Here is a 17629-nt window from a genome sequence, read left to right on the forward strand (position 1 = left end):
GATTCAAGTTTATTCAAATTATGGTCCCCAGGGGTAGGGAGGGGCCACAATTGGGGGATCAAGTTTTACATAGGAATATATAGAGAAAATCTCTAAAAATCTTCTTCTCAAAAACTATCAGGCCAGAAAAGCTCAAATTAAAATGGAAGCATCCTCAGGTAGAGTAGATTCAAGTTTGTTCAAATCATAGTCCCTGGGGTTAGGGTGGGGCTACAATTGGAAGATCAAGTTTTCCATAGGAATATATAGAAAAAATCTTTAAAAATCTTTAAAAATCTTCTTCTCAAAAACTAATAGGCCAGGAAAGCCCAAATTTGAGTGGAAGCACCCATAAATTGTATAGATTCAAGTTTGTTTAAATAATAGTCCAGGGGTAGGGTGAGACCACAATGGGGGAGGAATTTTTACAAAGGAATATAGAGAGAAAATCTTCTTTTTAAAGACTATTTTGCCAGAAAAGCTTAAACTTGTGTATAGGCATCCTTAGTGTAAATTCAAGTTTGCAAAATCACAGTCCCTTGTGGTAGGGTGGGGCCGTGATGGCGGTTTGAATTTTTACAAAGGAATATATAGAGAAAATCTTATATAGGAATAGAGAAAAATCTTCTTACAGGTACAACAACAAAAGAGGATTTACCAAAAAAAAAAGAGGTGGATAAAAATTGGCAGATTTCCATTTCTTTTTTTAGCAAGGTCTACTGTACTTAGTTGTCAAAATATTTTGATACTGTAATGCTAATTAGATCAGAATTAAGGCAATTGTTGCTCAGGTGAGCGATATGGCCCCTGGGCCTCTTGTTTTCTAATTTATTGTTTTTTCTCACTCTCTTTCTTTTTATCTCACTTTCTCTCTCACCTTATCTCTTCCTTGTGTCCCCTCTCTCTCTTGCATCCCCTCTCTCTTTCACCCCCTCTCCCTCTCTCTCTCTCTTTCTCTTTCTCCCCCTCTCTCTTTCTCTTTCATTCTTAGAAATTGATACTGAGATATGTTTCTTGAGTATGTAGTATGATTATTATCACAAAGACAGAAAGCTAACCCCTTTTTTATCACCAAGTATCAGGTGTAATTTTTTTAAATCTGTTTATTATGTATAGATTCATACTGTCATATTTTGTTTACATCTGATTCTTTCATCTTACTCTTGACTCTCTTAGTCTTTTTTCTACATTTACCTTTTTCTCTTTAAATTATCATTTCTCCTTCTCTCTTTCTTCAATGGTGTAGATAGAAATGTTGCATTACCTGTGCTTTTTCTGATACTGATTGTACCCATGTCTGTCTGTCTGTCTTCCAGTCTGTCTTCCTGTCTGCCAGCCTTTCTGTCTGTCTGTCTGTCTGTCTGTCCATCTGTCTGTCTCTGCCTGTCTGTCTGTCATATTTACATATTGAAACTGACTGTGTCCCTGTCTGTCTGTCTGTCTGTCAGTCTCTCATATTTACATACATGTATTGATATTGACATACTGTTCTCATTTTCTAAAGGTCTAAGTTTTCAGTAGAGAAGAAGGAGTCTTCAGAATTCTCAATAGACAACTCTTTCCTGGAGGCGAAATTCTCCGGCTCCACCGGCCTACTTCAGGTACTGTGAATCATTTACCAGAGTTTACCACAGATTCCTAATTAAATGCTAAGAACTATTATTTGCCTAAAATTGCAAGAAACAAGCCTACTGTAGGAAATTATACTTAAAAATTGGTGCTTGCTATTTTATTTTCTTACCTTGAAATAGAAAACAGCGGAGACATTGATTTGAGTACTCGTGTAAAAAAGGAATTTACAGTAGCCAAATGATTTTATATTATCAGATTCCTAATTAAATGCAAAAAACTAATATTTGTCTAAATTGCAACTTTCAGAGTGTTCATGTATCAATGTCTGCAATACTCAGCCTCTTTAATTTTTATATTTTTTTAGAGTGTGACAGTGAAATCCACAGGTGAAAAGCACAGGTCAGAGGTCAGTTTTCACACTTACGGGGCTCGGGGAGGTAAAGAACGAAGCGGGGCGTACCTGTTCCTACCTGATGGAAAGGCCAAGGTAAACATTATTTATAATGTTATATAATATAACATATTTCATGTTACTTTGGTTTCATCAATATTCCTTGAATACCAATTTTCAGGGATTTTGTTGCTAAGTTATTCCACAAAATGAAATGTTCATTTAAGTACAATGTCTACTAACATTTTGTATAAATATGATCATTGGCCAAGAGTTTACCTGTTTCTTATTTGCATTGAATTCACCTAGTTGGTGTTATATGTTTGTTGTGTGTGATTGTCTGGCGTTATATGTTTGTTGCATGTGATTGTCTGGTGTTATATGTTTGTTGTGTGTGATTGTCTGGTGTTATATGTTTGTTGTGTGTGATTGTCTGGTGTTATATGTTTGTTGTGTGTGATTGTCTGGTGTTATATGTTTGTTGTCTGTGATTATCTGGTGTTATATGTTTGTTGTGTGTGATTGTCTGGTGTTATATGTTTGTTGTGTGTGATTGTCTGGTGTTATATGTTTGTTGTCTGTGATTGTCTGGTGTTATATGTTTGTTGTATGTGATTGTCTGGTGTTATATGTTTGTTGTCTTTGATTGTCTGGTGTTATATGTTTGTTGTTTGTAATTGTCTGGTGTTATATGTTTGTTGTTTGTGACTGTCCATTGGTATGTGTTTGTTGTCTGTGATTGTCTGGTGTTATATGTTTGTTGTCTGTGATTGTCTGGTGTAATATGTTTGTTGTCTGTGATTGTCTGGTGTAATATGTTTGTTGTCTGTGAATGTCAAGTTTTATATGTTTGTTTACTGTGATTGTAAATTCACCTAGTTGGTGTTATATGTTTGTTGTCTGTGATTGTCTGGTGTTATGTGTTTGTTGTCTGTGATTGTCGGGTGTTATATGTTTGTTGTGTGTGATTGTCTGGTGTTATATGTTTGTTGTGTGTGATTGTCTGGTGTTATATGTTTGTTGTCTGTAATTGTCTGGTGTTATATGTTTGTTTTCTGTGATTACAGCCCCTGTCTGTTGGACACCCAGTGATACGGGTTGTGAGAGGACCGTTGGTGTCAGAAGTCTCTGTTTTCATCAACCATGTCCAACACGTGGTCAGACTTTACAATTCTCCAGGTAAGTGACCCACTTCTACAGAAATGACTTTTGCAGTAATTTTTCTCTGTTGAATAAAAGGCTTGTGACCTTTGAATGAGAAAAAATCATCAACATGTAAACATGTTTAGTCAGTTATACATATCTACAGGTGTGGATGGTAAGACAGTAGACATGTTCAATTTGGTGGATATTCAGAACGAGGTCAATCTGGAACTAGCAGTGAAGATCTCCACGGATGTCCAGAACTCAGAGAGGGAATTCTTCACCGACCTCAACGGATTCCAGGTACGGGGAACTCAGCACATTTCAAAACCACTAACAAAGTCATCATCTTGTTCTTCTGATAAACGAAGAAAAGTGACGACTTGCATTGATATATGCGCATGCTTAAGATAAGAGTACAGCTTCAAGAGTAAGAATTAGGCAAAATCTATTTTCATAATTCTAGCCCTTTTTTAGATCAAAGATGAATTTAGAATTGGTCCTCTTTTGTATTATGTTTGATTACATATGATAAAACACAATTTTGGTGTAATTTAATGCTGTTTGGTTACAGATGATAAAACACAAGGTGTTTGACAAGCTTCCAATACAGGCCAATGTTTATCCATTGCCAGCAATGGCATTCATTGAGGACGACAAAACTCGCTTCAGCGTCCTGACGGCTCAATCTCTGGGCGTGGCCAGTCTAAAAACAGGTGTGTACAAAAGTCGTATCTAATACAGGTGTGTACAAAAGTCTTACCTAATTCAGGTGTGTACAAACGTCTTATCTAATACAGGTGTGTACAAACGTTGTATCTAATACAGGTGTGTACAAACGTCTTACCTAATACAGGTGTGTACAAACGTCTTACCTAATACAGGTGTGTACAAACGTCTTACCTAATACAGGTGTGTACAAACGTCTTACATAATACAGGTGTGTACAAACGTCTTACCTAATACAGGTGGGTACAAACGTCTTACATAATACAGGTGTGTACAAACGTCTTACCTAATACAGGTGTTTACAATGAATGGTCAGAAAATCAGGTCCTACTCAAAAGTAGCCATTAATACAGGTTTCTTTAATTTACTAGTAAGCTTAAGATATATATTTGTACAAAAGTTGCTCCTTATACAGTTCTATTCTTAGGAAGCTATAAAACCCGCTTAATACAGGAGAAACAAATCAAGAAATACAAAATGAAAATTGAATACAAGGTAAAGTGTCCCTGAGTAAAAGGTGTTATATTGAGTCCATTGTATGATACATGTGTAATGCTATAACAGGTGAGATCCAGGTGATGTTGGACCGCACACTGAACCAGGACGACATGAGGGGCCTAGGTCAGGGGGTTAGGGACAACAAAGTGACCCCAAACAGGTTCAGGCTGCTGTTTGAGAGGAGAAGCACACCGCCAGTAAGTGTATCTAGTGTAGCACATCTCCTCTAAGTGTATCTACTGTAGCACATCTCCTCTAAGTGTATCTAGTGTAGCACATCTCCTCTAAGTGTATCTAGTGTAGCACATCTCCTCTAAGTGTATCTAGTGTAGCACATCTCCTCTAAGTGTATCTACTGTAGCACATCTCCTCTAAGAGTATCTAGTGTAGCACATCTCCTCTAAGTGTATCTAGTGTAGCACATCTCCTCTAAGTGTATCTAGTGTAGCACATCTCCTCTAAGTGTATCTAGTGTAGCACATCTCCTCTAAATGTATCTACTGTAGCACATCTCCTCTAAGTGTATCTAGTGTAGCACATCTTCTTTAAGTGTATCTAGTGTAGCACATCTCCTCTAAGTGTATCTAGTGTAGCACATCTCCTCTAAGTGTATCTAGTGTAGCACATCTCCTCTAAATGTATCTACTGTAGCACATCTCCTCTAAGTGTATCTAGTGTAGCACATCTCCTCTAAGTGTATCTACTGTAGCACATCTCATCTAAGTGTATCTAGTGAAGCACATCTCCTCTAAGTGTCTTGTGTAGCACATCTCCTCTAAGTGTATCTATTGTAGCACATCTCCTGATATTGTATCTACTGTAGCACATCTCCTCTAAGTTTCTCTACTGTAGCACATCTCCTCTAAGTGTATCTAGAGTAGCACATCTTCTTTAAGTGTATCTAGTGTAGCACATCTCCTCTAAGTGTATCTAGTGTAGCACATATCCTCTAAATGTATCTACTGTAGCGCATCTCCTCTAAGTGTATCTACTGTAGTACATCTCCTGTAAGTGAATCTAGTGTAGCACATCTCCTCTAAGTGTATCTACTGTAGCACATCTCCTCTAAGTGTATCTACTGTAGCACATCTCCTCTAAGTGTATCTAGTGTAGCACATCTCCTCTAAGTTTCTCTACTGTAGCACATCTCCTCTAAGTGTATCTAGTGTAGCACATCTCCTTTAAGTGTATCTAGTGTAGCACATCTCCTCTAAGTGTTTCTAGTGTAGCACATCTCCTCTTAAGTGTATCTAGTGTAGCACATCTCCTCTAAGTGTATCTACTGTAGCACATCTCCTCTAAGTGTATCTAGTGTAGCACATCTCCTCTAAGTGTAACTAGTGTAGCACATCACCTCTAAGTGTATTTACTGTAGCACATCTCTAAGTGTATCTAGTGTAGCACATCTCCTCTAAGTGTATCTACTGTAGCACATCTCCTCTTAGTGTATCTAGTGTAGCACATCTCCTCTAAGTGTCTTGTGTAGCACATCTCCTCTAAGTTTTCTAGTGTAGCACATCTCCTCTAAGTTTCTCTACTGTAGCACATCTCCTCTAAGTGTATCTACTGTAGCACATCTCCTCTAAGTGTATCTAGTGTAGCACATCTCCTCTAAGTCTCTCGCGTAGTATACATCTTGTAAGTAGGTAGTATAGCACTACCTTGTAAATGTCTCTAGTGATTTTCATTCCGTTTGACTTTATTTCAGGTTATAAAATTGACGAAACAATAAATTACACTTATAACAAAAAAAACCGGTCCGGCCCTGGCATTTCGTTATTCCGTATGATTGTATACTCTGTATCTTTATACTTCGTTATACTTTCAATGTCATTGCCCTTGACATTGTTATAGGTGTCCTTCACTGTATTCTGTTATTGTAGATTGAATATACGTATTTTGTGTATATCTGTATACTATGCATTTGTATACTGTTCACATGTATATTTGTTTTCTGTATATTTGCATACCTTGCATTTGTACAATCTATATTTGTATCTTTTCTCTAGATTAAAGCCAAGTTATCAGGATTTCCTTCTATGTTTGCTCATGTGGCATATCTACACTTAGTTCATAAAATCCAAAAGATTCCACAAAAAAGCTCAATAGAAGTACCACCATTACTGTCCGAGAATTCCTTCTTGTCAGTGCCACTTCCGTGTGATGTGCACTTGTTGAACTTGAGATCTCTACAGAAGAGCTATGACGGGGACATCAAAAGGGGAGACGACTCCGCCCTGCTGCTTCACAGGTTGGGGGTTGACTGTGGGATACCAAGCTCAGGGTTACAGTGTAAAGACACACAGGGCAAGGTCAGTAGTCACAGAGATCAGGGTTACAGTGTAAAGACACACAGGGCAAGGTCAATAGTCACAGAGATCAGTGTTACAGTGTGAAGACACACAGGGCAAGGTCAGTAGTCACGGAGATCAGGATTACAGTGTAAAGACACACAGGACAAGGTCAGTAGACACGGAGATCAGGATTACAGTGTTAAGACACAAAGGACAAGGTCAGTAGTCACAGAGATCAGGGTTACAGTGTTAAGACACACAGGACAAGGTCAGTAGTCACAGAGATCAGGATTACAGGGTAAAGACAGACAGGACATGGTCAGTAGTCACATAGATCAGGGTTACAGTGTAAAGACACACAGGGCAAGGTCAGTAGTCACAGAGATCATGGTTACAGTGTAAAGACACACAGGGCAAGGTCAGTAGTCACAGAGATCAGGGTTACAGTGTAAAGACAGACAGGACAAGGTCAGTAGTCACATAGATCAGGGTTACAGTGTAAAGACACACAGGGCAAGGTCAGTAGTCACAGAGATCAGGGTTACATTGTAAAAACACACAGGACAAGGTCAGTAGTCACAGAGATCAGGATTACAGGGTAAAGACACACAAGACAAGGGCAGTAGTCACAGGGATCAGGGTTACATTGTAAAGACGCACAGGACAGGGCAGTAGTGACAGGGATTAGGGTTACAGTGTAAAGACACACAGGACAAGGTCAGTAGTCACAGAGATCAAGGTTACAGTGTAAAGACACACAGGGCAAGGTCAGTAGTCACAGAGATCAGCGTTACAGGGTAAAGACACACAGGACAAGGTCAGTAGTCACAGAGATCAAGGTTACAGTGTAAAGACACACAGTGCAAGGTCAGTTGTCACAGAGACCAGGGTTACAGTGTAAAGACACACAGGACAAGGTCAGTAGTCACAGAGATTAGGGTCACAGTGTAAAGACATACAGGGCAAGGTCAGTAGTCACAGAGATCAGAGTTACAGAGTAAAGACACACAGGACAAGGTCAGTAGTCACAGAGATCAAGGTTACAGTGTAAAGACACACAGGGCAAGGCCAGTAGTCTCTGAGACCAGGGTTACAGTGTAAAGACACACAGGACAAGGTCAGTAGTCACAGAGATCAGGATTACAGTGTAAAGACACACAGGACAAGGTCAGTAGTCACAGAGACCAGGGTTACATTGTAAAGACACACAGGGCAAGGTCATTAGTCACAGAGATCAGGATTATAGTGTAAAGACACACCGGGCAAGGTCAGTAGTCACAGAGACCCGGGTTACAGGGTAAAGACACACAGGGCAAGGCCAGTAGTCTCTGAGACCAGGGTTAAAGTGTAAAGACACACAGGGCAAGGTCAGTAGTCACAGAGACCAGGGTTACATTGTAAAGACACACAGGGCAAGGTCAGTAGTCACAGAAATCAGAGTTACAATGTAAAGACACACAGGACAAGGTCAGTAGTCACAGAGATCAGGATTACAGTGTAAAGACACACAGGACAAGGTCAGTAGTCACAGAGACCAGGGTTACATTGTAAAGACACACAGGGCAAGGTCAGTAGTCACAGAGATCAGGGTTACAGTATAAAGACACACAGGGCAAGGTCAGTAGTCACAGAGATCAGGATTACAGTGTAAAGACAAACAGGACAAGGTCAGTAGTCACAGAGATCAGGGTTACAGTGTAAAGACACACAGGGCAAGGTCAGTAGTCACAGAGATCAGGATTACAGGGTAAAGACACACAGGACAAGGTCAGTAGTCACAGAGATCAGGATTACAGGGTAAAGACACACAGGACAAGGTTAGTAGTCACAGAGACCAGGGTTACAGGGTAAAGACACACAGGACAAGGTCAGTAGTCACAGAAATCAGAGTTACAGTGTAAAGACACACAGGGCAAGGTCAGTAGTCACAGAGATCAGGATTACAGTGTAAAGACACACAGGACAAGGTCAGTAGTCACAGAGATCAGGGTTACAGTGTTGACACACAGGACAAGGTCAGTAGTCACAGAGATCAGGGTTACAGTGTTAAGACACACAGGACAAGGTCAGTAGTCACAGAGATCAGGATTACAGGATAAAGACACACAGGACAAGGTCAGTAGTCACAGAGATCAGGGTTACAGTGTAAAGACACACAGGACAAGGTCAGTAGTCACAGAGATCAGGGTTACAGTGTAAAGACACACAGGACAAGGTCAGTAGTCACTGAGATCAGGGTTACAGTGTTAAGACACACAGGACAAGGTCAGTAGTCACAGAGATCAGGATTACAGGGTAAAGACACTCAGGACAAGGTCAGTAGTCACAGAGACCAGGGTTACAGTGTAAAGACACACAGGGCAAGGTCAGTTGTCATAGAGATCAGAGTTACAGTGTAAAGACACACAGGGCAAGGTCAGTAGTCATAGAGATCAGGGTTACAGTGTAAAGACACACAGGGCAAGATCAGTAGTCACAGAGATCAGGATTACAGTATAAAGACACACAGGACAAGGTCAGTAGTCACAGGGATCAGAGTAACAGTGAAAAGACACACAGGGCAAGGTCAGTAGTCACGGAGATCAGGATTACAGTGTAAAGACACACAGGGCAAGGTCAGTAGTCGCAGGGATCAGGGTTACAGTGTAAGGACACACAGGGCAAGGTCAGAAGACACAGAGGCTAGGATTACAGTGTAAAGACACACATGGCAAGGTCGATAGATCAGGATTACAGTGTAAAGACACACAGGGCAAGGTCAATAGATCAGGATTACAGTGTAAAGACACACAGCGCAAGGTCAATAGATCAGGATTACTGTGTAAAGACACACAGGGCAAGGTCAGTAGTCACATAAATCAGAGTTACAGTGTAAAGACACACAGGGCAAGGTCAGTAGTAACAGAGATCAGGATTACAGGGTAAAGACACACAGGACAAGGTCAGTAGTCACAGAGATCAGGGTTACAGTGTTGACACACAGGACAAGGTCAGTAGTCACAGAGATCAGGGTTACAGTATAAAGACACACAGGACAAGGTCAGTAGTCACAGAGATCAGGGTTACAGTGTAAAGACACACAGGACAAGGTCAGTAGTCACAGAGATCAGGGTTACAGTGTTAAGACACACAGGGCAAGGTCAGTAGTCACAGAGATCAGGATTACAGTATAAAGACACACAGGACAAGGTCAGTAGTCACAGAGATCAAGGTTACAGTGTAAAGACACACAGGGCAAGGCCAGTAGTCTCTGAGACCAGGGTTACAGTGTAAAGACACACAGGACAAGGTCAGTAGTCACAGAGATCAGGATTACAGTGTAAAGACACACAGGACAAGGTCAGTAGTCACAGAGACCAGGGTTACATTGTAAAGACACACAGGGCAAGGTCATTAGTCACAGAGATCAGGATTATAGTGTAAAGACACACCGGGCAAGGTCAGTAGTCACAGAGACCCGGGTTACAGGGTAAAGACACACAGGGCAAGGCCAGTAGTCTCTGAGACCAGGGTTAAAGTGTAAAGACACACAGGGCAAGGTCAGTAGTCACAGAGACCAGGGTTACATTGTAAAGACACACAGGGCAAGGTCAGTAGTCACAGAAATCAGAGTTACAATGTAAAGACACACAGGACAAGGTCAGTAGTCACAGAGATCAGGATTACAGTGTAAAGACACACAGGACAAGGTCAGTAGTCACAGAGACCAGGGTTACATTGTAAAGACACACAGGGCAAGGTCAGTAGTCACAGAGATCAGGGTTACAGTATAAAGACACACAGGGCAAGGTCAGTAGTCACAGAGATCAGGATTACAGTGTAAAGACAAACAGGACAAGGTCAGTAGTCACAGAGATCAGGGTTACAGTGTAAAGACACACAGGGCAAGGTCAGTAGTCACAGAGATCAGGATTACAGGGTAAAGACACACAGGACAAGGTCAGTAGTCACAGAGATCAGGATTACAGGGTAAAGACACACAGGACAAGGTTAGTAGTCACAGAGACCAGGGTTACAGGGTAAAGACACACAGGACAAGGTCAGTAGTCACAGAAATCAGAGTTACAGTGTAAAGACACACAGGGCAAGGTCAGTAGTCACAGAGATCAGGATTACAGTGTAAAGACACACAGGACAAGGTCAGTAGTCACAGAGATCAGGGTTACAGTGTTGACACACAGGACAAGGTCAGTAGTCACAGAGATCAGGGTTACAGTGTTAAGACACACAGGACAAGGTCAGTAGTCACAGAGATCAGGATTACAGGATAAAGACACACAGGACAAGGTCAGTAGTCACAGAGATCAGGGTTACAGTGTAAAGACACACAGGACAAGGTCAGTAGTCACAGAGATCAGGGTTACAGTGTAAAGACACACAGGACAAGGTCAGTAGTCACTGAGATCAGGGTTACAGTGTTAAGACACACAGGACAAGGTCAGTAGTCACAGAGATCAGGATTACAGGGTAAAGACACCTAGGACAAGGTCAGTAGTCACAGAGACCAGGGTTACAGTGTAAAGACACACAGGGCAAGGTCAGTTGTCATAGAGATCAGAGTTACAGTGTAAAGACACACAGGGCAAGGTCAGTAGTCATAGAGATCAGGGTTACAGTGTAAAGACACACAGGGCAAGATCAGTAGTCACAGAGATCAGGATTACAGTATAAAGACACACAGGACAAGGTCAGTAGTCACAGGGATCAGAGTAACAGTGAAAAGACACACAGGGCAAGGTCAGTAGTCACGGAGATCAGGATTACAGTGTAAAGACACACAGGGCAAGGTCAGTAGTCGCAGGGATCAGGGTTACAGTGTAAGGACACACAGGGCAAGGTCAGAAGACACAGAGGCTAGGATTACAGTGTAAAGACACACATGGCAAGGTCGATAGATCAGGATTACAGTGTAAAGACACACAGGGCAAGGTCAATAGATCAGGATTACAGTGTAAAGACACACAGCGCAAGGTCAATAGATCAGGATTACTGTGTAAAGACACACAGGGCAAGGTCAGTAGTCACATAAATCAGAGTTACAGTGTAAAGACACACAGGGCAAGGTCAGTAGTAACAGAGATCAGGATTACAGGGTAAAGACACACAGGACAAGGTCAGTAGTCACAGAGATCAGGGTTACAGTGTTGACACACAGGACAAGGTCAGTAGTCACAGAGATCAGGGTTACAGTATAAAGACACACAGGACAAGGTCAGTAGTCACAGAGATCAGGGTTACAGTGTAAAGACACACAGGACAAGGTCAGTAGTCACAGAGATCAGGGTTACAGTGTTAAGACACACAGGGCAAGGTCAGTAGTCACAGAGATCAGGATTACAGTATAAAGACACACAGGACAAGGTCAGTAGTCACAGAGATCAGGGTTACAGTGTAAAGACACACAGGACAAGGTCAGTAGTCACAGAGATCAGGATTACAGGGTAAAGACACTCAGGACAAGGTCAGTAGTCATAGAGACCAGGGTTACAGTGTAAAGACACACAGGGCAAGGTCAGTAGTCATAAAGATCAGAGTTACAGTGTAAAGACACACAGGGCAAGGTCAGTAGTCATAGAGATCAGGGTTACAGTGTAAAGACACACAGGGCAAGATCAGTAGTCACAGAGATCAGGATTACAGTATAAAGACACACAGGACAAGGTCAGTAGTCACAGGGATCAGAGTAACAGTGAAAAGACACACAGGGCAAGGTCAGTAGTCACAGAGATCAGGATTACAGTGTAAAGACACACAGGGCAAGGTCAGTAGTCGCAGGGATCAGGGTTACAGTGTAAGGACACACAGGGCAAGGTCAGAAGACACAGAGGCTAGGATTACAGTGTAAAGACACACATGGCAAGGTCAATAGATCAGGATTACAGTGTAAAGACACACAGGGCAAGGTCAATAGAGCAGGATTACAGTGTAAAGACACACATGGCAAGGTCAATAGATCAGGATTACAGTGTAAAGACACTTCATGAAAATTATATGTTTCATAGTTCTTTTAGGCAGAGAAGTCGTCATTATTACAATATTATATGTACTTTATTTTATAGAGGTTCGGCAATACGAAAGGATTTTTAAAATTTTACTTTTAATTTTTCATAGATTTTGTTTCCCTTGTACTAAATAATGATTGTAATAATGTATATATGCTTAATTCTTCACAGGTAAAATTACGTGATCTATTCAATGATGCTCTGGGTGTGAAAGAAATTCAAAGAACGTCCTTGACCTTGCTCCACGACAAAGGTCCCACTTCTCTTGACAGTGATTTGACCTTGAGCCCTATGGAAATATACAGTTTTAAGGTCAAATGGTGAATATGTGAATGTTTCTACTGATACTTAAATTAAGTTCAGGATAATTTGTGCGGTAGGTACTAGAGTGAGACCAAAGGATTAATGTAGTACATGATGTGTGGCTTGTATATGTGACGGAGAGAACGAAATGTTAAAGACAAACCAACTATAATTGTTTATTCAATACTGTGAGGTAATCATTGTTTGAGGGGATCCTTTGTCAGTGGATCTTGGAAATCACCATTTATTACAAGTTTGCATTTGTGTAATTTTGTTTTGTTACCACAGTGATTAACTCAGACTGCAATATAACAAGTTACCCGTGTATTGTCAAACAATTTAAACAATAATTGTATTAATTGTTGGTTTGATTATTTTAATCCATGTTCATATCAAATATATTTTACAATTTTAAAGATTTATTCCCCTTTTTAGTTCACCTGAGCTGAAAGCTCAAGTGAGCTTTTCTGATCACTTTTTTGTCCTGCTTGCATCTATCCGTCTGTCTGTCTCTCTGTCTGTCTCTCCGTCTTTAAATTTTTTACATTTTCGACTTCTTTTCCATAACCACTGGCCCAATTTCAACACAATTTGGCACAAAGCATACTTAGGTGAAGGGGATTCAAGGTGTTTTTTTTTTAAGTGAAGGGTCACGTCATCTTTAAAAGGGAAATTTCTAAGAATTATAAACACTTGGTTTGAATTTTCAAAAAATCTTCTTAAATACCATTGACCAGAAAAGCTGTATTTTGCATGGAAGCATTCTCAGGTAGGGTAGATATAGGTTTGTTCAATTCATGATCCTAAGGGGTACAATGGGGCCACAATTGGGGTTGAATTTTTACAAAGGAATTTATAGAGAAAAACATTTAAAAATCTTTTTATCAAGAACTAATTGATCAGAAAAACTGTAACTTGTTTGGAAGCATCCTCAGGTAGTGTAAATTGAAGTTTGTTCAAACCATGATCCTAAGGGGTACAATGGGGCCGCAATTGGGGGTCAAATTTTTACAAAGGAATATATAGAGAAAAACATTTAAAAGTCTGTTTATGAAGAACCAATTGATCAGAAAAACTGTAACTTTTTTGGAAGCATCCTTAGGTAGTGTAATTTGAAGTTTGTTCAAACCACGATCCTAAGGGGTACTATGGGGCCGCAATTGGGGGTCAAATTTTTACAAAGGAATATATAAAGAAAAACAATCAAAAATCTTTTTATCAAGAACCAATTGATCAGAAAAACCGTAACTTGTTTGGAAGCATCCTCAGGTAGTGTAAATTGAAGTTTGTTCAAACCATGATCCTAAGGGGTACTATGGGGCCGCAATTGGGGGTCAAATTTTTACAAAGGAATATATAAAGAAAAACATTCAAAAATCTTTTTATCAAGAACCAATTGATCAGAAAAACCGTAACTTGTTTGGAAGCATCCTCAGGTAGTGTAAATTGAAGTTTGTTCAAACCATGATCCTAAGGGCTACAATGGGGAGTCAAATTATAGATAGGAATATATAGAGAAAATAATTAAAAATCTTCTCAGAACCAAATGGCCAGAAAATATGTAACCTGTGTGGAAGAATCCTCGGAGGGGAGGGGTGTAAATTCCAGTTTGTAGAAAACATGATCCCCGGGGGTATGGTGGGGACACAGTTGGGGGTCGAATTTTTACATAGGAATATATAGAGAAACAAATTTGAAAATCTTCTCAGAACCAATTGGCCAGAAAATCTGTACCTTGTGTGGAAGAATCCTCGGAGGGGAGGGGTGTAAATTCCAGTTTGTAGAAAACATGATCCCCGGGGGTATGGTGGGGACACAGTTGGGGGTCGAATTTTTAGATAGGAATATATAGAGAAAACAATTTAAAAATCTTCTCAGAACCAATTGGCCAGAAAATCTGTTCCTTGTGTGGAAGCATCATCAGGTATTGTAGATTGAAGTTTGTTCAAACCATGATCCCCGGTGGTACGGGGGGGGGGGGGGGGGGGTTGAATTTTTGCATGGGAATAAATAGAGAAAATATGTCAATATTCGTTGTCCTGATATTTTCGATACTTCATTAAGTTGATTTTATTATATCTAGTGTTGCTCAGGTGAGCGATGTGGCCCATGGGCCTCTTGTTATTCATAAATATTTAAGTAATTGATGAATAAATAAAAGCATTCATTAATATCAGGATAGAATATATTGTTATATAAACAAAATGACTTAGATAATACAGGGAACTGTGCAATATCTCTTAGTAAATTAGCCAGAGAAGTGGACTGACAACATTCCTGTCAAAGGTGGAATAACACACCTGAAATAGGTCACTCAAGTTAACTGTAAGTTATATGATTATGAAAGATAAAATGATATATAAACTGTAAACATGTCAAATTTATAAACGAAAAATTTGCAGTTTGGGGATAAAAAAATAATATCTAAAAAATTCAATTCAGTAAGTAACAACAAAAGCCCCTTCGGGATTCCAACTCGGGATGTACGGTTCACAAGCCATATACTTTATCCACTCTGTCCACTGCAGTAAGTTGCCGTTGACGAAGTTCTATTTAATAAAACGAAATGTCGTTTTGCTCAGAGGTCAGCCATTTTGTGATGATGTGTTATTCCACCTTAGGATAAAGATATAACTAATATCATAGCACAGTTAATTTTGATTAATTGTCTCCTAGATTAGTTGATATAGTTTATTAGCCAGGGAAGTGAAATGGAAACATTTCTGTTTAAAATATAACTTAGTACTATAGCAGATATAAGTTTTGACCCATTGTCTCCTTGATTAAGTTAACTAAACGTTTAACTTGTTTAATTAATTTTGTATCCAAATATCCAACAATGTTGACTTTACTATGAATGTGTTGACCATTACATCAACTTTTAACATGTTTTTTTTTCTTTCATATTGATATTTATTGTTATGACAGTTGTTGATGATTACTAAATGTACCTGGTAATTAAAATTAAGATATATAATGAAATTTAACAGTTGTCTGTGTTGACTTTAACTGAACACTTATCATGGTTTCTCGTGTTCTTACTTATATTCGTGTTTTTAAAAACTTTTTTATCAATAACAAATATACACAATACTTCATTTAAGTTACTATAGTATTTCATGCAAGCTTATAAATCATGATCACATCATATTGATAAACATGTGCATACTCAAATGTTTTTCATTAAATATTTTTTTTCATTTTGGATGGATTGTTAAAGTAAGTTATATACTTATACAACAAGTTGTTATATGTATGTAATGATTGTATAAAGAAATGTACACCTATACCACTGATATATGTTGAGAGAAAGAAAGAGATGTAATAGGTTTTATATAGTATATGTATTAAGATAGAAAATAATGGTTCATTTATATGTAGCTAATTTATATTGAGGGAGAAAGGGAGCGAATGTGTACGTGATTTTATTCGATAAATACATCATGTTATATATCATTTCAAGAAAATAAAAACCTTAATCTATCAGGGCTTTTATCCTTTTAATTTACGTATCTTGACTTCACATCTCTGTATTGACGTATGTGAAGTATCTTCTTTATGTAGATAACACAAGAGTATCCACACAGTGTTATAATGCTTGAGTGATTGTGATATATTTGTTGGGCGCCAATGTAATAGACTAGCACTAGCTAGTGGATTAACCCTTTAGCTCAGTCGGTAGAGCGTTGGTTTTTAAACCGAAGGGTCTTGAGTTCGAGTCTAGTTTTGGTCCTTCCTCCTCTTCTATTATATTGGCGCCAAACAAATCCCACGTGGAGATATTTACAGAATCTCGTGTGAGATATCTCAAAAAAGGGGGAATAATGTAATAGCGTGCATATAAAGGCTCAGTACTGCCGCGCTCCTACTAGCACAAGCTAGTGGGTTTGTGGTCCTTCCTCTTCTATGATACATCAACACCATATTGAAGATCCCGGCGGTACATCTTACATTGTAGATAAGGGATAGTATATCTAAGAAAGTAACACTACATCCTTGTTTTTATCAGTTTTAACAAAAACACCCCTGTTTCCTAAAGTCCATGTTGTCACAGCACGATCTACAGTCTGTGGTTTGCGCATGTGCAATGGTATAACATGACGACACAGGAAAGCGTTCCACAATGATCAAGGAAATTCGAAATTTGTGTGCCTTGATTTCAGTCTGCTTTACTTCATCGTTCATTGGATATTGCTAACCAGTGAAGTGGGTGTCATATCATTTTTGCTTAAAACGCGATTCTGGAAGTTATGTGGTCCAACGCATTTTGTTCGTGTGAATGGAAAACCTGGATGCGGTGAAGCATGAATATTGCTATCAGCGTAATACATAGGGAGTGATGTGATAAGCACATAAGGTGCGTGATTGAATGTAACGGTAGATGCGTTAAAGTGTGTGATTGTGTGTAGCGGTATACATGTATGTGTTAAAGTGTGTGATTGAATGTAACGGTAGATGTGTTAAAGTGTGTGATTGCGTATTACGATATATGTGTTAAAGTGTGTGATTGTGTGTAACGGTATATGTGTTAAAGTGTGTGATTGCGTGTAACGGTACATGCATGAAAGTGTTCGATTGTTTGAAACGGTATATGTGCATTAAAGTCTGTGTACGCGTTTAAGTGAATGATTGCATGTGCCGGTAGATGTGTTAAAGTACGTGGTTGCGTGTAGAAGTGTATGCGTAAATTGCGTGATTGCGTGTGACGGTATATGCGG

General features: G+C 39.5%; 1 protein-coding gene across 1 annotated transcript in view; it reads left to right on the top strand.

Moving 5' to 3' along the window:
• LOC128171314 (alpha-mannosidase 2x-like) overlaps window positions 1–16394 on the top strand; it is a 43003-nt gene extending 26609 nt beyond the window's left edge. Inside the window, exons 15-22 of the mRNA XM_052837079.1 lie at window positions 1484–1580; window positions 1916–2038; window positions 3010–3121; window positions 3252–3388; window positions 3660–3801; window positions 4379–4509; window positions 6322–6624; window positions 12780–16394. Of these exons, the coding sequence (XP_052693039.1) occupies window positions 1484–1580; window positions 1916–2038; window positions 3010–3121; window positions 3252–3388; window positions 3660–3801; window positions 4379–4509; window positions 6322–6624; window positions 12780–12932 (1198 nt within the window). The 3' untranslated portion in view covers window positions 12933–16394. The remainder of the gene's footprint in view (window positions 1–1483; window positions 1581–1915; window positions 2039–3009; window positions 3122–3251; window positions 3389–3659; window positions 3802–4378; window positions 4510–6321; window positions 6625–12779) is intronic.
• The last annotated feature ends 1235 nt before the right edge of the window (window positions 16395–17629 follow it).

This window comes from Crassostrea angulata, chromosome 2, assembly GCF_025612915.1.
Source record: "Crassostrea angulata isolate pt1a10 chromosome 2, ASM2561291v2, whole genome shotgun sequence".
In the NCBI taxonomy this organism is placed as follows: domain Eukaryota; kingdom Metazoa; phylum Mollusca; class Bivalvia; order Ostreida; family Ostreidae; genus Magallana; species Magallana angulata.